At 37.9% G+C, this 20,988-nt stretch overlaps 1 protein-coding gene across 2 annotated transcripts; it reads right to left on the bottom strand.

Annotated features, from left to right (window-relative positions):
* Positions 1–2,583: 2,583 nt before the first annotated feature.
* LOC107829237 (histone-lysine N-methyltransferase ATXR2) lies at positions 2,584–15,768 on the bottom strand. 2 transcript variants are annotated; one of them, XM_016656713.2, is made up of 15 exons: positions 15,523–15,768; positions 15,353–15,428; positions 9,296–9,381; positions 8,827–9,176; positions 8,014–8,126; positions 7,876–7,907; positions 7,492–7,634; positions 6,279–6,379; positions 5,401–5,463; positions 5,247–5,301; positions 4,718–4,787; positions 4,565–4,634; positions 3,660–3,736; positions 3,096–3,152; positions 2,584–2,956 (listed from the first exon to the last, which is right to left on the bottom strand). In XM_016656713.2, exons 1-15 carry the CDS (start codon positions 15,604–15,606, stop codon positions 2,849–2,851), a joined length of 1,485 nt encoding a protein of 494 aa, XP_016512199.2. In that variant the 5' UTR covers positions 15,607–15,768; the 3' UTR covers positions 2,584–2,848. The 2 variants fall into 2 exon arrangements, with proteins under 2 accessions (XP_016512199.2, XP_016512200.2); XM_016656714.2 differs by having other exon boundaries at positions 5,401–5,449; positions 6,292–6,379; positions 15,523–15,766.
* Between the last annotated feature and the right edge of the window lie 5,220 nt (positions 15,769–20,988).

The following is a 20,988-nucleotide window of genomic DNA, read 5'->3' as shown; positions in this document are numbered from 1 at the left end:
ATCTTGGATTCCACAGCCGCACAATTCTGGATTGCGGCTGCGAAGCATCTTATGCGGCCGCACAATTCTTGTGTGGTCCGCACTTCAACAAGGCTTCAGGACTTGGTCTTTTGCACACTCTCTGAACTTCGAATCATTTGTCAGTGCAGACCCTATTCTGCGGCCGCACAATTCATCTGCGGTCCGCACATTGGCCATATTCCTGTTGGGTTCTTTCACTTGATCTGCGTCCGCGGATGGAATTCTGCGGTCCACACTTTCTTCTGTGGACCGCACTTCTTTAATCTTGCGCCCTTTCTTGCCTTGTGATTAAGAACACTCTTTTTTGAGTCGGAATTCATCATGGAAGACCAAACTTCCAACATTCATGCAATTTGCACACTTTCATTAGTTTTGGGAATATAAATCAATACTTTCGGACTAAAACAAAAGCAAAAAGGTGCTAATAAGTAGCCAAAATGCCCACTTATCACCAGCCACGGTCACGGTCATCCTCGGGGCTAACTAAAACCCTTTTACTTTTAGCCAAGAGGGAAAAGACCCCTTCACGAAACAACTTGGGAGAGTAAAGATGAAGTAAGTGACGAAAGGTAAAAGGAGCGAAAACTAAATCCGACAAATAGCGAAGGCATGCTATTGCCCTCCAAACAATGGGACCAATTTGACCAAGGCAAATATTAAAATAGCGACAAAACTCGATGATCACTGGGTCATTGGGAGGTTTAAACCCTAAAGTAAAGGGGTAGGTATAAACAAAAGAAAAGCCAGCATGGTAAGAAGTGATTCTTTGGTTGGCACCAGGAATTAAAAAGGGAAAATTTGGTTTCCAGTGACATTCTCGACGAACCAAAGAAAGAAGACCAGGAGTGATCAAACTTGGGTTGAGTTCAGCAGGGTTAAGGGAAGCTATAGAAGAAATTTGATTTTTCATGGTTTCACGATCTGATACAAAAGAAAACTCTTGAGGAACAATCTCAGAAACCGTAGGCTCACGCATGGGTTCATTCTGGTCCCTATTTTTAGAGAAAGATCTAGGGGGTCAAAGGAGCTCTAGGTCTAGAAGAAGATGGCCTAGTGGAACTACTTTGAGAAGTAGAATTACGAGTAGATAACGAACCAAGGCTGCGGAGTCTACCACATTTCCTACTCCTAGTAGGGGCAGTAGAAGGAGCAAGCTCATCGACGATCACAACTTTGCGAGGGTCTGGTGTTGAAGAAGACATGTTTAACAAAGAAAATACAGAGGAAAGGTACAAAACTACAAAGGAAGATTAAGATGATGGATACAGAGAAGAAGGAAGAAGGTTTCAAGAAATCAAAGAGGATGAATTATTTATAAGAAGATGCGACTGCCATCAAAATTGATCATTATGAAGTGTCATAATAGAACCGTCACTTCGTGACTGACGCAGTCGCAGCCGCAGAAAAAACCCTAAAAAAGCGTTGAGAAACTGCAGAACCAATCATGTGAAGCCACGTGGCATGTGAATTAAATGAATGTTACATATATCGCATCGATTCTGAAGAGGGCATAATGATACTCGAGAAACGGCAGCAAAGAATTCCCGCCATAAATACTTACCAGTTACCACTTCTTGAATATTCAGAAAGTAGGGGGACTATCTGTATTGGTGAAAAAAAGACATGACGCGTGGACTATCAACAAGGTGACAGGGCATGGTACATGGAACATCGATATAATGACAAGTGGCGTTCTTAATTAGATAAGTTAAAGAATGCGAAAAAGGCACGGGAGAAACACCCACGGGGTTATACTAAGGAAAAAACCACATGACAGCTGTAAAAGGGGAAACATGAACGAAATGAATAAGGCTGTAAAGAAGGAAAGATACACAAACCTGTCATAAATAAGGAAGGAAAATCGGTACGGTTACAAGAAATCTTTAATCATAAATATTTCTGTTACAGTTGTATATGGTAACGGGCAATCAAGGCAATTAATACCATTAGTGAGCCTGAATTAAGTACGGGAATCGTTATAATTGTATGCTCCTATATAAGGACTGAAATCTCATTTGTAATGGCATTAGACATTTATTGAAATTTATGCAATCATTCTTTACTTTATTCTCAAAGTTTTAAACCGTAATTTTGGGAGTGATTACCAATCTATTTCATATTTTCTTTGTCAATTATTTCAATTCCTCGATTTATTCTTCAAATTGTTGAGAAAGTGAAGTAAATCTTGGTTATCAATAACCCAATTTCTTCTAGATATTGACTTTGACTGAGAAATCTATTTTTGGGTTAAACATGGCATAATTTTTTGCTGAGGTGGATGCTAATGTGTTATACACTCGGCGCAATTGAGGAACACACTCGATTAGAGGTGTTTAAAGAATTGGTTTTGATCAAGTGAAAGTGTCTAGATGAAAACTCGTAAAGTATGAGGGCCGGGATGTCAAAACGGTGCAAGTATGAGTATCTACTAAGCTATTGTGCCTTAAATAATTGGTCAACTATTATTTTGCGCCTCTAAACTGTAGTTTTTATTCATTTAGTACAAGTGACGAAAAAATAATGCATTTCATAAGAAAGAATCACGAAATCCGGGGTCTTACATCTTTGTAATCTTCTCTTAACTTTAGCCGGACAGTTTTACTACAATTTCATGGAATTTTTCTAGCCAATATGCTTTCCTGCAATCAACTCATTCGACAAAATTTTCTTCAGTCTACCCTTTCAATTTTCTCAGGAAACAAACAATAGGTTAATCAAGTTTTATGCTTAACTAGTTATATCAAGGACAAATTGTTTAATGGGAAAGGGTAAAAAATACCCTTAGACTATACGAAATTCTCTCAAAGAAGCTGCCTTTAATCTTTAATTAGGCTTCCTCTAGACACTTGGAGCATCGACATCTAAAACCATAGTCTGCGAGTAATGCCTGTCTCTCTTCAAAAGGAAGGTCCTCGTCTATATATGAAATAGTTATCTGCATATATCAACACCTTTTGATAGTTAGAATTCTCTTCCCTTGTCCTGCGGACTGCGGAGTTTATAAAGAAGTGCATCCACAATTAAATTCTCCAAAGCATAAGAGATTTGTAACTATAAAAACAAGTTAAAGCTACCTCTTCTCCTTTGGCAATTGGTTGAAGAGCAATTATAGTTGCTTGGCCATCCCGATCCTAATAATGCAATATCAAACATTTTCACAATCGTCTTATAAATATGTTTCCCGATATGTGCAGAATATGTTATTGAGCAAGATCAACTGCAAAGGGTTAAGTAACTTGAAGCCTATTTAAGCATAGCTTATAAAGATCCAGCCAGATTTTGACTAAATAGAAGAGAAATTAAAGGTATTTTCAAAGTACTGTATCCAAGAATAACTTTCCACCCTCTGCTATTTACTTCGATATGTGTTCAGAAAATGATTTGTCCATAAATTTTCTACTTTCAAGAATGTCGGAAACAACACTGAAACAGGGGCAACAGGCCCCAACCAAGTTGCAAACGCAATGCCTGCTTGCAGAAAATTAAATTCACTAACAATTTCTCTGCTTCATAGGTTTCATTTTTTGCCTGTAATCAAGTCTTCTTTTGTACGTCTAGTTCTTTCTTCCTATTTGAAGAGGTTATTCCATTGAGAGAAAAGAAAAAGAAAGTCAGAATTTGCAGATATCAGAACATACCTCTTCTCGCTTAAAAGCTTTTGCATTAGGTCTGCACGAATGGTTCATACAGCTTTGCAAGGGGAAAAATGCAGTACCTTTTATCAAAGATTGCTTGTGGTTATGATTCAGAGAAGTACACAAAAACTAGGTAGAACCAAACTAGAAAAGTAAAGAGTAGGCATGGTGAGCAAAATAATTGACACAATTAGACGCATAACTTTGAAAAAAGATTCCCTGCAGCAGGTTACATACTTTCCAACAAATAATTATTCTAAATAAAGCAACTAACATGTATAAACACTTCCAAATTAATAAATAGAGAAAATCGGGTTTCATATTCTTTATCATATTGCAGAAGGAGCAAGGAAGCGCCATTGTACTAATCATGCCTTGTCAACTTCTGTATCAATTGAAATGCTGGCAGCAAAAGTCTACCCCTTCTCCCGGACGAACTTCTAAGATTGCCTAGGGCATACAAACGATATTTGTATCTTGCAGAATTCAAAAGCAATGCACAACTCAACAACCAATGCAGCTCAGAGAAAATGCACCCTATCAGCTAAGAGATTGCCACAAAATGCAAGAGCCAGACACAGTTCCAAAACATGATGTCTCCTTTCTAAATAGAACTCAGATATTTAAGCTTGTGTAATCACAGTTATCTGTAATTGTACATTATCTCCAGTCTCCACCCCTGGCACCATATATTTATTTCCAACTACAACTTTGTCCTTTCTAGATATTAACGATGGACGATATTTTTATATATCAAAAAGAAAAAAAAAGTATGGAAGATATCCAGGGGCAGGTTTGTGTTCAAATATGGACCTAAAATGACAGTTCCTATGCCCAGATATTAAAAGAAAAAAGAAAAAAAGAAAAAAACTCTATATCTACTTTCTATGTCACACATCATAGTTTACCTTGACAACAAATCGAATAGTCATCACCAAGAGCATCCAGGATAGGCTTTGTAGTTTGCTCAGCCTCTTCCTGCCAAATTATCGTAAAAGTAATGCTGTCAAATTTCTGCATGGTACTAAGTTTCACAAGCACATAAAAAAATTGGTTCTAACCTTTCCAGGGAGAGGAAGATCATCAATGTAGAGAAAGTAATCCTCCACTGGTGACTCTACCACCAGGTCACTATTAACAAGCAAAGGCTTTAACAAGTAAGTTCACAACAATTTATAAAAGAACAAACTTTAAACGGAATAAAAAAAGTATAAAAACGCAGAGCATTCCAAAGGGCATGTAGAAGTCAAAAATCATATCTGCAAGCTCATCATCCGTCTATTTACGCTATTCCAAATTAATGTCCACTTTTTGAGAAGGAGCAAACTATATAAACCAAACATTATCTGGAGATGGCTTGTATGCTTTTAATTATTCTAGCCCTACTAATTTCAAAGAATACATTAAAAAACAAAAACTCTCCTGCCATAGTAATAAACTTGGCAACTCAAATTAGGACATTCATTTTGGAAGAGGTAAAATATTATTTTGTATGCTTCCGAGTTGCAGAAAAGTGAAACAATCATCAGGTTTATTGCATGCATGCTGAAAATAACATGAAGGTGGTAGTTTGATGGATCATGAACTTACAGGTTATTCAGCTCAAACATGCCAATAATATGACCATACATTTCAAGGGAGAGTACTGGTAAGAGTCAAGGATTCCATATTGAACCACATAAGTATCGAGAACAACGCTGCAGATAAGAGGAGCAGTCAACTGATTGAAAAGTAATCAGGATACATGGCTTGCATTCCTCGTCAAAGATAGCTGCTTTGAGGAGCTGCAGAGACTGGATAATACAAACTGATAAATCAAATTTCAGTATAGAAAGCAAAGAGCAAGACCAATGAAATGCCGATATAATAGAAAAAAAAATATACAGGTACTAAGGTTCATATATAACGCAGTAACAGAGCACAAAAGTTTAACTTCTAAGCAGGACTTATACAACATAGCCTTTTCTTCCAATTAACTTGCTACATTAAGACCATAGTGATATTACATCCTTGAAAAGCAATTGAACAATAATTCTGTCAAAACTGGCACTCAGATTAGGCGATACACAGTTTACTCCAGGCAACATCTGAACAATCTTGATTCTTAGGAGAAAACTGATGATGCATGAGATAATCAGAATGAAAATTCATTGATGCAATTTTAGCTTATGATTGCTCTCTCTGTATCTTGCACATTTATTTAGAATGAGGTTTGTAGCACGCAGCTTTCACATCAATTACTGTAGGAATAGTAGGCTCCATTATCTTCCGGAACAAAAAACCAGTCTATTCTTCACATCTAGATAAAATTAAGGAAGAAGGTTTTTCCTGCTCGAACTGATCCCTGAAGGCCAAAGATGGAAGAGACCTTATAAAGAGGAGAGCTGCAACACATACATCTATTTCAGCCAAAATAGAAGAAAGCAGGCCCTTTTTTGGTCTACTATAAGAGTTCACTTGCCACCCCAAGAAGGGCAGTATAACAATTTTTACTGATGATCGATGACAGGTAGCAATACTACTCCTACGAGGCTGAAGCTGACAAATTAGAGATACTTCAGCACATTACTGGCAGATCGAAGTGACGGTTAAAAACGGAAGCAGGTTGCTGTCAGAATTTACCAAGGAAGATTACCGTGAACGCCAGCTCTTTTATTTGCATTCTAAATGATGCTTCATCAGAACCATCAACATCGCCTGGCAAAGCAATGCAATCCCACCACCTACAAAAAAAGTCACTTTACACTGAGCAACTTGACAAGTAGGATAATCATGCATCAGCCTGGCACAGAACCCCGATATTCCTCATAGAAGAATTATACTATTTCAAAAAGTTAAACAAAACTTTTCAGTTTTAGAAAGTTGTGGCGCTCTGAGCCTTATTATAATAATATTCACAAAAAATGTGTCACCCTTATACATTTTAGCATTTCAAAAGACAAAAATAAACGTGTCACCCTTATAACACAGTTACACCACAAAATTTCAAGTTATTCATCATAGGCAAAAATGCAGGAGCCTTAAAAGACAAGTAATTTTAACTTGGAGCTTATAGGCTATTGTTGTTATTATCCTTATGAAGCACTGCAACATTTTAGGAAGGGCTTCTACGTTGATTCATGTCGGGGCCAATTTTGGTTTTTTGAGAAGGTAAATTTTATATATATGTATCAGCATCAAGTGTCTATACTGGCATACACTTGATGCTGATACAACAACAACCTAGTGAAATCCCACAAGTGGGGTCTGGGGAGGGTAGTGAGTACGCAGACCTAGACCCCACTTGTGGGATTTCACTGGGTTGTTGCTGCTGTTTTTGCTGTTGTATCAGCACCAAGTGTATGCCAGTATAGGCATCTGTAATTGCCCTAATTTATAGAAGGGAAACCAAGGGAAAAAGCCCATCAAGGGTCTAATATTAGCAAACCGTAGAAGTTCTTGAAAAAGACGACTAAAAGAGCCAATGGTTTCATTACCAAATATGATTAATCCCTCAGAGACTTGACCAAATTTTGAGCTATATCAAATTTGCAATATTTTACCTACTTCAATGTTACCATCAACGGTGAGAATAGTATTCTTCACCACTTTGTTGCAACAGGAGACTATGAGTCAATCTTTTAGCAAAGGTGGTCCATAAAGTGGATTGATATAGCTGCAAGTTCTGCAGTCATGCTAGCCGTCATCATGCAGGATGTAATTCAGGGAAGACAAATAAGATATTAATATTTGGACTACAATTCGCACTTTCATTACGACCGCATAGGTTTTGCATCAAAGGGGTCAAGCTTCATTTTATAGCAACTTGTGAAGAGTGACAAAAAGATTTAAGTACCTTCTCTTGTATCCCATGGACACTGGCTTCCATGCCTCCAGCAGTAAAGAAAAATCCCTGCTTTCTGAAATAACCTGCTTCCCTTTTCCCTCATGACGACTTTCTTTCAACTTCCTATGTCTCAAGATGGTGAAAGAAATCACCTATAACACAAGAACGTGTTTGCAAAACACTTGCTTAAGCAGGTTTCCAGCACGTAGTAAGACATACAAACACAGAGATCTATGCCTTCACATATGCACCTCAGTTTCCCAAGGAGAATTACAACATGAAAAATTAACAAGAGGAAAAATGCAAGACATAAGAAAGACTGGAAATGATCTATTCTTCTAAAACGCTTTGCAGATTGACAGGAAAAGGAAACAAGAAAAGGAAAGGACTTACCTTTGCTGCAAGAAGGAAAATGTCGTTTGTATCTGGCAGAAGAAACGAGAAAAGGAAACAGCTTGAACAACAAGATATACGGGTAGGCAGGTTATAAACTAGACCACATAACAGGTAGCAGCCACATTAGAGCCTTACCATTAGCATGTTCCATAAATTTCAGAAGCGCTTTTGTGCTTAATGACTTTGACCCCTCCCCTGTACATAGCAAAGAATGAAAAGACTCCCAATCAGCCTCAGAGCATGATTTGCTGCGAAAATGAAGAAAAAAAGGTTAGCACACTATTCAATCAGTGACGGTCAAGTAAATTAATAACAGAGTCATTAGTGGTACTATGAGAAGCAAAAACATGAAGAAACAAGTTCATCTCACAGAAGAGGTTTTCAATACCTAAAGCTATCTAACATTTTGAATAGCATATGGTTACAACCAGAGACAATGTAGCACCAAGGTGTTCATCTGTTTTATCATTTAGTGTTACAGTTCAATATTCCAATTTTAGCGGCTGAGGCAGACACCTGAGAAAACCCTGCAACAATGATTCTCATATAGCAACATGCAAGTTGTTCCTATCAGAGCAGCATTTGTGCCGAAGATCTATAATACTGTTACCTATTTCAAAAAAAAAAGCAAGTTGTTCCTCAATGTAGCCGATGAAAAGGAAACACAATGAAGAGAGAAAAAACCTTCAATTGACACAAGATGGCAGCATTATGATGTTGAAAAGATCCTCTTCAACAAGACAAAAAAATGTGTCGAGAACTTTTTATGCCATGTCATGCAGCGCCATTGGCATATTACAGTTAGTTTTGACTGAATATATATATATATATATATATATTGTCTTCTGAGAATGTGATTTCAAATTTCAATAGAAAATGAAATTTTGATGCTTTGCAGTATTCAATGAAATTTTTATGCAAATTATGGAAAAATAGCTGAATGTCTACCTGCAATAGTAGTGCTCTTTACATCCACCAGGACAAGAAACAATTGGAGGCAATGGGAACTTCTCAGAATATGGTAGTTGCATCTCACCATTAAACAATGACTCGACCACATCCTTAGGGAGAGGAATTTTATCTTTTGAAGGGCTAGAAGCACATTCTCCAGAAACTTGCTGATCTTCTACATCAGAATCATCTTCACCAACAGATGAACCAGAGTTATAACAATCTTTTTGCATGTGAGACTCCCTGCTTGGGGAGACACCCAGCTGTTCTAAATAAAGCTTCCTCCCGATTTGAAGTTCTATTGACCCAATAAAGCAGAAGCAATAACTACATACCAAACAGTCTACCTGCCACGTGCAAAAGATCAAGGTGAAGCTTGTCAACCAAAAGGGGAGTGAAAAAAATACATAAGTTGGATGATTACTGTGAGCAAGAACATGTGTATTGCTAGTTCAATCAGCAATACCTTATTTGAAGAATGTTGGGCGCCAGCAAGTATTTGATCCTTCAAAACAAGGTCCGACTCTTTGAAGTCTGTCTCAGCATAAACCCCTGCGGTGCCACTAGTCTCAATATAGTGCTCATTAATAATAAAACTCACAAAAGAACTGAACTTTAGTAACCACCAAATCATGTTACTAGCAGATGACAAACCAAATATTAGTAAGCAAACTCACATTTTGAAATTCCCTATCAAGTGGTTAACTTTAGTTGTATATCAAACATTAGACAATCAATCAATCAAATACACCTCAATACAAAACTAGTTTGCGTGGCTATATGAACCCCCTATATCCATTCTGCTCTATTCGTTCCCATGGGCAAACAACCATACAACAACTATGCCTCAGTCCCAAACAAGTTGGGCTCGGCTATATGAATCCTCATTGACCATGTTTCTGTTGGAATATTAGATAAAGGCTAAAGTGTTTGGGCCATTCTTGTAACTTAGATAAAGAATCCATTTGTCTGTGTTAGTTGGGCCACCGGGTCAGGCCCACTATACTATTTATAAGTGGCATCCCTATTCTTTGTAATAAGACAAATAGATAAAACATTTTCCATCAGATATAGAGAGAGGTCGGTTCTCTCGAACCTTCTCAAACAATATGAACCCTACTTTACATTTTTCCAATCTCCCTGTAAACTTCAATACTTAACATGGTATCAGAGCGTAGATTCTGGTAGATCGTATCATTAGCTTCCGATCTATGTTAGCCTCTTCAGTTTTCATCAACTTTTTCGTTTGGACTGCATTCGCACTGGATTAGGGTTTTGCTTGGTTTCGTTGGATGATTTCTTCTCATTGTCGTCCGTTTCTACTGGATTTTACTATTTCTCTGGATATTTGATTGTACCTGGTTGATTTGTTCATTTGATTCGAGCTAGGGTTTTCTCGTCGGTGTTTAGCTGAGCCGCCGGAAGTTTGTTCATATAATTCCTTGAGGGGAGCCGAGATTTTAAATATGTGGGCCTTCATCGCCTTAAGTCCGGTAGGTCAATTAAGTTGCCTAAATCTCTTCCTAGTAGCTTGCGGGCCGGTCGTCATTGCACACGTGAAACTCTTTCATTTCATAGAAGTGAATTTCTTCTCATTGTCGTCCGTTTTTACTGGATTTTACTATTTCTCTGGATATTTGACTGTACCTGGTTGATTTGTTCATTTGATTCGAGTTAGGGTTTTTTCGTCGGTGTTTAGCTGAGCCGCTGGAAGTTTGTTCACAAGGCTGTTCTCTTTTCGGTTGCAAAAGAAGGGGGTAAACCAGTTCTCTCTTCATATTTCATAAACTTGTGTGTTGAATCGTTGTTTGTCTCTTGTTGATATACTTCCTCTAAATGACGAATGATAATCCTGTAATTACACCTTCTTCTTCATCTACTGCATCTCGTGCCGTGTTTCACGAAGATGATTTTACACATCCATGACATCCATTATATGTACACCCATCAGATGTGCTGGGAACTTCTTTGGTCTCTAGCCCATTTGATGGAAGCTGTTATGGCAGCTGGAGAAGAAACATCTTAGTTGCTCTCTCCATTCGTAATAAACTTGATTTTATCAGTGGTACCTCTACAAAGCCACTTCCAGGATCTCCTCTGGCACGTCAATGGCAACGGTGTAATGACCTTGTGGTGCCCTGGTTGGTTAAATCCTTGTCAAAAGAAATATCTCGTAGCGTAGAATACTCTGAATATGCTAAAGATATTTGGTGTGAATTGGAGGAGAGATATGGTAAGGCTGATGGGGCCAGAGTTTTTGAGCTAAAGAAAGAATTAGCACATATCTCTCAAGGGTCTTTAGACATAGCTTCTTATTTTAATAAAATCAAACAACTCTGGAATGAAATAGCTTTTTATAAGGTCAGAGTTTGTACTTGTGGGGGTAAGGCTGCTGAGGATGAAGAGCAGAAGGTTTATCAGTTCCTTATGGATCTGAACGATACCTACATGCAAACTCGCAGCAACATTTTAATGATGAAATCACTTCCATCTGTTGGAAATGTGTAAAGCATCTTATTGTCTGATGAGAAGCAGAGGCAGGTGTCTTCTGCCTCCCAATTCTCCACACAGTCTGCTTCATTCAATGTTGGAACTTCTAAGCCATCATTTCCTTCCAAGGTTTCTTTTGAGGCTCCCAGGTCTTCTCACATCTGCAAATATTGCAAGAAATCTGGGCATTCTATAGATAAATGCTATAAATTGCATGGATATCCTCCCAATTTCAAGTTCAACAAAGGACCTCCCCCTCGCAGAACTGCTGCGCATGTTGAGCTTGAATCCTCTGGTGGTTCTTATGTGCCTGGTGGTTCTGATGGCCCTGTTGAGAATGGGGAGCCTTCTGTAATACCTGGCCTTACCAAGGATCAATACTCTCAGCTGATGATCTTATTACAACAATCCCAAATCTCTGCTTCCCCACACTCTCCACATCTCTTGGCTTCTGCTAACTTTGGTGGTAAGCTTATGCCTTATGAGGGTATTTCTTATGGAGCTTGTATGTTGTCTAGTGTGAATGGCATTGTTTGGATAATAGATTCTGGAGCTACTGATGATATGACTTCAATCAGGAGTTTACTTTTTGATATAATCACTCTTCCTATTCCTTATCTTGTGTCTCTTCCAAATGGATATAAAGTAAAGGTTACCAATGTTGGTTCTTTAGCTTTATTTCCTGACTTAATCCTCCATAATGTTCTTTACATCCCTAGTTTTAAACATAATCTCATATCTGTCCACAAGCTTTTGTCTCATTGTGATGATGTTGTACAGTTTACCAAGTCTACTTGCACTTTCCAGGGCCCTTCAGTGAGGAAGCCAGTGGTATTTGATAGACTGGACAATGGACTTTACAAGCTGTTCCAACATGTCACCTCCCCTGTTGAATCTGTTAATGTCAAATCTTGTTCTTCTGTTGATTGTTCTCTACCTGTAGTGTCTAATAATGCTGCTATTGACATTTCATCTGTAAATACCATGGGTGACTCAAATAAAATCAATAAATCTGATGTTGTTTGGCATTATAGACTTGGGCATATTCCTTTTTCCAAAATGAAAATTATTTTTGGTCTTTATTGTGGACTATCCTCCAAGCAGTCTTTCATATGTCCCATTTGCCCCTTAGCAAGACAAACTAGGCTCCCTTTTCCTGATTGCTCCGTTCAGTTCACTCATCCTTTTCAGCTTATACATATAGATACTTGGGGTCCCTACTCCACTCCCACTCATTCTGGTTCTAAATATTTTCTTACTATAGTAGATGACTATACTAGAGCTACCTGGACACATTTGATGGGAGCAAAGAGCAATGTTTTTGATTTGTTAAAAGCTTTCATCTTTACGGTTGAAACACACTTTAACACTAAAATTCAGACTGTGAGAAGTGACAATGCTTTAGAGTTAGGCTCCAGTTCTTCTGGTTCTCTTTTCTTTTCTGAAAAAGGGATCATTCACCAAACTTCTTGCCCTCATACTCCTCAACAAAATGGTGTAGTTGAACGGAAACATAGGCATTTGTTAGAGACTGCCAGGGCTCTTTTATTTCAATCTCACCTTCCTATTAAATTCTGGGGTGACTGTCTTCTTACTGCTACTTACCTAATAAACAGATTTCCTTCACCTCTTCTCAAACATAAGAGTCCTTATGAGTTACTATTTGGCAAGGCCCCTTTATACTCTCATCTCAGGTCCTTTGGCTGCCTTTGCTACTCAACTGTGCCCAAACCCCATAGAGACAAGTTCCATCCTAGGTCTGTTCCATGTTGTGTTCATTGGCTACCCTTTTGCCAAAAAGGTTTCCTTGATTTCATTTTCTCTCCTTCCTCTGGCTCATCTTCCCCTTCTGTCCTTCCTTCATTTCCTCCTCAAATTAGAAGATCTAGTAGGCCTCATATTGTTCCTGCTTATCTTCAGGATTATGTATGTCCTACCCTTCCTATTTTTGCATCTGTCCTTGTTCCTTCTAGTTCTGAGTCTATTTCCTTTAATGCAACCACTACACAGCTCCACATCCCTGAGCCTTACACTTACTCTCAGGCTGCTGCTATCCCTGAGTGGCAGGATGCTATGAGAAAGGAGTTTGAGGCTTTGGAAGCTAATAGAACTTGGGATATTGTTGAGCTACCCTCTGGTAAAAAGCCTATAGGCTGCAAATGGGTATACAAAGTAAAATATAGAGCTGATGGGAGTCTGGAAAGGTTTAAGGCCAGATTGGTGGTTAGGGGTGATACTCAGGTTGAGGGGGTTGATTTTCATGAAACTTTTTCTCCTGTTGTTAAAATGTCCACTGTGAAATCCTTAATTGTTGTTGCTGTCAAGCAACACTGGCCTATTTTTCAACTTGATGCTAATAATGCATTCTTACATGGGGATCTTGATGAGGAGGTTTTTATGAAGGTACCTCCTGGTTTATCTGTTCTTTCTTCTTGTTCTTGTTCTTCTCCTTTGGTTTGCAAGCTACTTAAGTCCCTCTATGGTTTGAGACAGGCTTCCAGACAATGGTACGCTAAATTGTCTCAAGCCCTTTGTTCTAGAGGATATTCTCATTCTTTAAATGATTACTCCTATTTACTAGGGGTTCTGGGGCTTCTTTGGTCATTTTAGCAGTGTATGTGGATGATATCATCCTTACTGGGACTGATTTGTCTGAGATTTCTTCCTTAAAAGGCTTTCTGCATGAACAGTTCAGAATTAAGGACCTTGGTTATCTTAATTATTTTTTGGGGATTGAGGTTCTCTATTGTGATTCTGGGGTTCTTCTTCATTAAAAGAAGTTTGTTCATGACTTATTGGATTCTTTTACTTCTTCTGCTTCTTCTGCTGTTGTTTGTCCTCTTGCTATTAATGAGAAATTGAAGGCTTCTGTTGGTGAGCCTTTACCCAAACCTGAAGAGTATAGGTGCTTGGTGGGTAAGTTGAACTTCTTGACCCATACAAGGCCTGATATTAGCTTTGCAGTTCAGCATCTCAGCCAGTTCATGCAGACTCCCTGTGTTCCCCATATGCAGGATGCTTTACACTTGTTGAGGTATTTGAAGGGCACTTCTGATTTTGGACTTTTCTTCAGTCATTCACCTAATCTTTCCTTGACAGTGTATTGTGATAGTGATTGGGCTTCTTGTGCTGATAGTAGAAGATCTGTGACTGGTTTCTGTGTTTTCCTTGGTGATTGTTTGGTGAACTGGAAATCCAAGAAGCAGCCTGTGGTTTCTCTTTCTTATGCTGAAGCTGAGTACAGGGCCATGAGTAAAGCTGCAGCTGAGGTCACTTGGCTTTCCAGGTTGTTGTCTGATTTTGGCCTTCCTTCTTCTTCCCCCATTCCTTTATTTTGTGACGACCAGGCAGCCTTGCACATTGCCCGCAATCCAGTATTTCATGAGCGGACTAAACATATAGAGCTGGACTGTCATTTTGACAGAGACAAAATTGGTGATGGGCTGATTCGCTTGGATCATGTTCCATGCTCAAGTTGCTGATATTCTTACTAAGGCCCTTCCTGGACCTGCTCATCATTTTCATCTTCGCAAGTTGGGTCACCTTCAAACTTGAGGGGGGCTGTTGGAATATTAGATAAAGGCTAAAGTGTTTGGGCCATTCTTGTAACTTAGATAAAGAATCCATTTGTCTGTGTTAGTTGGGCCACCGGGTCAGGCCCACTATACTATTTATAAGTGGCATCCCTATTCTTTGTAATAAGACAGATAGATAAAACATTTTCAATCAGATATAGAGAGAGGTCGGTTCTCTCGAACCTTCTCAAACAATATGAACCCTACTTTACATTTTTCCAATCTCCCTGTAAACTTCAATACTTAACAGTTTCCTGATTTAATTTCATCTCATGCCAACATTGTACAAAATAAAAATAAAAATGAAAAGTACTAGAAGTTCTCTATATTTCCTACTAGGATAAGAACACACATAAAAGATAAAACAGGTGTCTCAACACTAAATGCAACTTTTTTATCCAGTCTTTCTGTTGATAAAACTGATGCAGCGGTAATCTAAGAAAAGGAAAAAGAATTACCCTTCCCGTGATATGCAGTAGGTTTAACTTTGAGGCGGCGGCATTGTCTAGTGGCTAATAGCTCTTCAAAATACTTCTGTGAACATTTATCAAACAGTTAACAGACTAAAACACACTTGAACTGAACATTTACTCCAAAAGAAAGTGAAAAAGGAAACGAGAGTTGATGCCTGGACTTCATGACGAGGAGGAGGCTTGAGAAGTGCGGCAATTTGGTCGGAGAACTGCTTATCGATTGAGCATATTATTTCCATTGATTGGACTCTTGGCAGAGAACTGTGGAATTTGTAGAAAAACCAGCGTCTTAGTTTTAGCTGCTGCTATGCTATGGCGGCGTCTCAGCCGTTTCCTCTTTAAACTGTACACTCGTTTTTCCCACTAAAATCGAGTAGACTTCCTCTAAATTAACATTTTTTTTTTGTCTCGTCGGGACTATTTTACCGGATACCCTACCCCTATACTAGACACACGGCCGTGCATAATTTGTTAAATATACAATACAAATCGAAAATTTTGGTATTCGGTATGCTATTTGGTTTATATTTTTAAAAAATATGATACTATTAGATATGGTATTTAGTATTTTGAAATAAAATATCGAAATACTGATACCGTACCGAAATATATATTATATTACACAAAACATGTATTATTAATTATAACATAAAAAATTTAATTTCTTTTATTTTCTAAGTTCATCAAAAAACTCTGAGCAAGTAAGAAGACATTTCTAATGATCAAATTTATATAGTTTTCTCTCACTAGGTTGATATTTGCTGGTTTTGGACAAAACTTTTGTCAACAAACGTTTTTAATTAAGAATATTATAGTCTATGACTTTATGCATTTGTTAGTATTCAAACTGAAAAAACTGAAGTTACCGAACCGAATAAACCGAAATCTGTCACGCCCCGAACCTCGGGGCGAGACCGGCACCCGGTACATTACTCAACCGAGTACTAACGGGCCTAATAGGCCAACATGATCATTTATAAACTCAAAACATAGGCCGACAAGTCCGTACAATCTTTCACGTACACGACATATGTCTACAAGCCTCTAAGAGTACATAAATGTCATAAAGGTCAGGACAGGGCCCCGCCATACTAATCAGTACATGTCCTAATCATACTAACCACATAAGCAACTCCGGAAAAAATAGAGCGCACCAACACCTTCCGCTGAGCTGATAGCCTACTTGGAGGACTCTCAACCTGTCTATCAGGACCTGCGGGCATGAAACACAGTATCCCCATGCAAAAGGGACATCAGAACGAATAATGTACCGAGTATGTAAGGCACATAACAAACATGAAAGAATTATAGAGTAAATGACTCAACCTGTAAGTCTGGATAACTCTGTAAATCATGAAATAATTATAGTGTCATGCATATGTGTATGAATGTCATATCGTGCATAGGTACATGTTTCATAATATCATCAGGCCTCTGAGGGCATCCCATCATATCATCTCGGCCACTGTGGGTAAAATTATCAACGTATACCAGCTGATCAGGTGGTGGTGCGTATATAACGTCATTACCTTTTTCCATATCCCATATACATATAATATACGCGTATATAACGTCATTTGGTCATGGGTCAATGTACATGTATAAATGCATGAAATGCATATGAAATACGTTAATAAGAATTCTCGGAATGTCATAAAAATAATATGCTTGTCGGATAAACTTTATCAAAATCGTATTTTTCTAAGACCCATGAACAAAAGCTATAATAATAATTAAGAGATAATAATATTTTTTTTTCATACGGGAAAACCATTGTGTTAGTGTTGTTAAGCCTTGCTGCTCAAATATTTCAATGATAGAATCAATAACAGAATATAAGCGGAGCAAGACGATAGATGATGGTACATTCAACCTTTTCTCTACAGCTTTAAAGGCTTTTACAATCATGTACACTTGCATATAGTCTAGCTTACTGGACTCTTTCCATTTAAGTGACTAATTACTAATTCACATGGGGAATTAAGAATATAAACACCCCTAGTATTTCTATAAATAGAGTCATCTATGGAAGTTGTGTATTTGCTCGTTTCGCTTGTGTCATATAGATCATGCCAAAAAGAAAGAAGGGATAGCCTTAACATACCTGGAGTAGGTAAATATTTGTATGATATTCTTGAAAAAGGTTACACCATGCACCGTACTCTCTTAGAATCACAAAATCCCACGTTGTTATTGTGCTAAGAAATCTTATTATTTGGAGAAATCACGTTGTAGCGTTAGAAGTGAAGAAATCATGTCTGGTTGTAGTGCTTTTTGTAGGAATTTCTAGGAAATTAATAAGAAATCACGTTGGCTAAGGTTCAAAGGTTCACGTCTGTTTGTGTTATTGTGAAAGTCATAAGTGTTGTGTTGAAAGTCTTAGATTTGAAGATGTTAGAGATGATTAATCAACAATGACTAAGAGTAAGGTATTTTGTATTTGTTTTCCACCTAATCAATCAATGACTAAGAGTCATTTGATTAAGAGTGGCTTGCTGCCACATTTTTTAGTTTAGTCAAAACTCCAATTACGCCACCACTTAATTATTAATTAATTAGATAATGTCACATTTTTCAATAATAACCAATTACCCATATAATTAAGAATTATTTCCATTTACTTAAAATACTTCTCACTTTTCACATACCTTATACACCTTACTATCATGGTCATGTGATACCTTTTATGGCACTAGTTCATAAATATCGAGTATTTTAGCTCGGGCCGTATTTTATCCCAACATGCCAAACTTGGACGAAAATTCACTTTAGTTGACTTGCTTCCCCTCTCACTTTCATGAATTTACTCATCATTTGTTTGAAATAGCATAATGCTTATAATCTCAAAATAATCTCATTTCTGAACTTTCGTCGATTAACTTACGACGAAACTTTAACATACGAAAATACGGGATGTAACATCATTCCCCTCTTTGGAACATTCGTCCTCGAATGTTGATTGATGCACTTATCATTTTCATAGCTTGTCTTCCGAATACTTCATTACTCTCTTTGCCATCTAGGCAACTGTTTTGTGATTAAATCTAAAGGTCAGGGCATTCCATCTTTTAGGCCTCTTTCCCACACCATGGCTTGTGATCGGAATCCTTCCAATCTCGTAACTGTGGTTACCTTCTATCATGCAGCCGGTACGATTCTGACCTTGCAAGTGCGCTTATGCGTCTCTTTTTTCCTTTTTCCTCCGATTTGTTTTAGCCATTACTGAAGTTCTTCGCTCGGTATTTTGTCGAACTTACGAATATTGCTATATCTTATTTCATAGACCTGGTTATCCTTTCGTATGACTTTACTGCATCTATGTAGGTCATACTATACCATAACTCTTACTTCGATTTATCGTTACTAATGTCTGCAACCAACTCTAGGTTACTTTCGTTGCTTATCCTTAAGACTGGTGGTCTAATCTCATCTCATACTGTTGAACTTTTATCCATCCATTGTTAATTCACCTCAATATTAATCTACAATATACCACTGATAACTTGAAACTTCTTACGTCATACCTTGCCACTAGAGTTTACTTTGCATCGAGGAATATTTGAAGTGATTTTCCTGATCCACTTAGGGGTGATATTGTACTTCAATGACCGTATTTTATAGCATCCCAATGCGATTCATTTACGTGGGTATTTTAATCTTGTACACTCCATGGAATCCTCTTCAAATCATTACTCAATCGAAGGCCTAAACGTCATCATTTATCCAACACAATTACACCTTCATTGTACTATCAGGGCAGTATTCCATCTCTTTTAAATGCTACTGGTCTTAGACTCATTTGAGTTCATTAAGGCTATACTGAGCTTTCTATAACTTAGAGAAACCATCAGCTCTTCATGTTTTCATGGGTTTAATCCTGAGGACTTATCTATTCTTGTCACCTTCTCACCCGCTATTTCTTATCCTTACTCCGTCTTCCTACAACCTTGTCGCTCTACCATACTTTTAGCTTGCGACCCATACATATCCATTTATACTACTCGCAGCCTTCCTTCAACTTCTTTGCACCATAGACTTCCTTGTTTTATTCTGGAATATCAAGCGAGATATCACCTCGTCTCTAACTCTTCTTTATTTTCTTAAATAGACCTCTCAGTACCTAAAAATAATAGGCTGGAAGATATGCCACTGACGACGCTGCTATCATTCCTGGATACTGAATCCCAACACTTCTAGTCTTTTACCTAAAGTATGGACCACTCACATCCTTCTACACTTGAGTATTTCGTACATTGTTCACCTTTACCTTACTACCTTAAAATTTTGCATCGTATCTTCTATCTCTTTCATGACCTCCCTTCCACATAGGTATAATTTACCTCCACAACCTGAAGCTTTATTATAATACTTGCACTTCTGGTGCATACACAAGTCGGTGGGAGCTCCATACTAAATTCTTATGAGGTTGGTATTTTCCTAACTGGCTTTATCGTAGAGCCGTTATAGAATATGATTGTTGTACTATCTCTCTTGCACCTCTGATATTAAGAGTGATTCTGCTATGTTCTCAATCATGACTCCTATAACTTCTGGGTCCAATAATCAGATTCCCGATTTACCTCATCGATGTAACTCTTTAGTTTCCTCCTTCTTCTGATCGGCCTTTATGTAGGCTTAAGTTGTCTCCCGATCTGCGATTCATGGTATTAGTTATTCTGTTTATCCTTTCATGGGCGCTGAGGAATATTCATGATACAATACTTTAACAATTTAATCCTTTGTCTATGACCTGGGCTCAATTCTTTCTTTTAACGTATACCAAAATCTTCTACGGCTGTATATGTTGTATGTATAAAACTCCAAACTCTTAAGTGCGTCCATAACATAACTAACCCTGGATCATTAATCGAATAAATCTTTTTGTTCCATCTCAGCTTTCTTCAAACGTAAGCAATTACTTTTCCTGGTCTTTTTGCCCCCTTTTTGCGTGCATACTTAACTTATCTTAGTGCCCACGCATATTGAAATTCCATACAACTCATATGACCTTGAATATCACTACTGATTTTACTTTTCGTTCATTAGCCATGGTAGGTTCCATTTTCTTATGGAGTGCATACAATGTTGTTGTGAGTTTTTTTTTTTTTTTTTTACAAGACTATTTCTTCTTCAAGTTACTATGCTTAGGTTGGAGTCTTCTGCTTTATTTCCTTAACTAGTCTTCCATTGTAGTACTTAGGGAGGACCACCTGATTCTTGCAAGGCTGCAAGCTTATTACCTTGTTTACCCGACGGAATTTTTGATGTCCTTCCTCGCCTATAATTATCTATAGTTACTTACCTCCACGCCCTTGTGCTTGTAGGTTTGCCTTTAAACTTGATATTTTTACTGTCTTCCCAGCGGCATTCTCTTTTATTTCTGTAATACTCATACGGTACCTTTTTAACTCCCCCATATGAATAGAATATATCTCGAGTATTATAATGTCATAACTACGAGGCTGAATCCCCCCTTTAGGGAAGTACTAGGATTTAGCGCTACGATGATCTATGTATAGATGTTTTACCTCATTGTCATCTTTTCACATTATCTACGACTCTTACCCGCCTTGCGGTAATTCTTCTGCACTAAGGACAACAAAATTCCTTACCCACGAGGG

This window comes from Nicotiana tabacum, chromosome 2, assembly GCF_000715075.1.
Source record: "Nicotiana tabacum cultivar K326 chromosome 2, ASM71507v2, whole genome shotgun sequence".
Lineage (NCBI taxonomy): Eukaryota > Viridiplantae > Streptophyta > Magnoliopsida > Solanales > Solanaceae > Nicotiana > Nicotiana tabacum.
This window is presented reverse-complemented; position numbering and strand designations above follow the sequence as displayed.

Excerpts from the sequence above, each read along its gene's own strand:
- LOC107829237 (XM_016656713.2), bottom strand. The coding sequence starts at position 15,606 with ATGGAAATAATATGCTCAATCGATAAGCAGTTCTCCGACCAAATTGCC. Across the intron at positions 5,464-6,278 it reads GTTCACGGTAATCTTCCTTG|TTTGTATTATCCAGTCTCTG; the intron begins GTAAATTCTGAC and ends TTGATTTATCAG. Across the intron at positions 4,635-4,717 it reads ATCTTCCTCTCCCTGGAAAG|GAAGAGGCTGAGCAAACTAC; the intron begins GTTAGAACCAAT and ends ATAATTTGGCAG.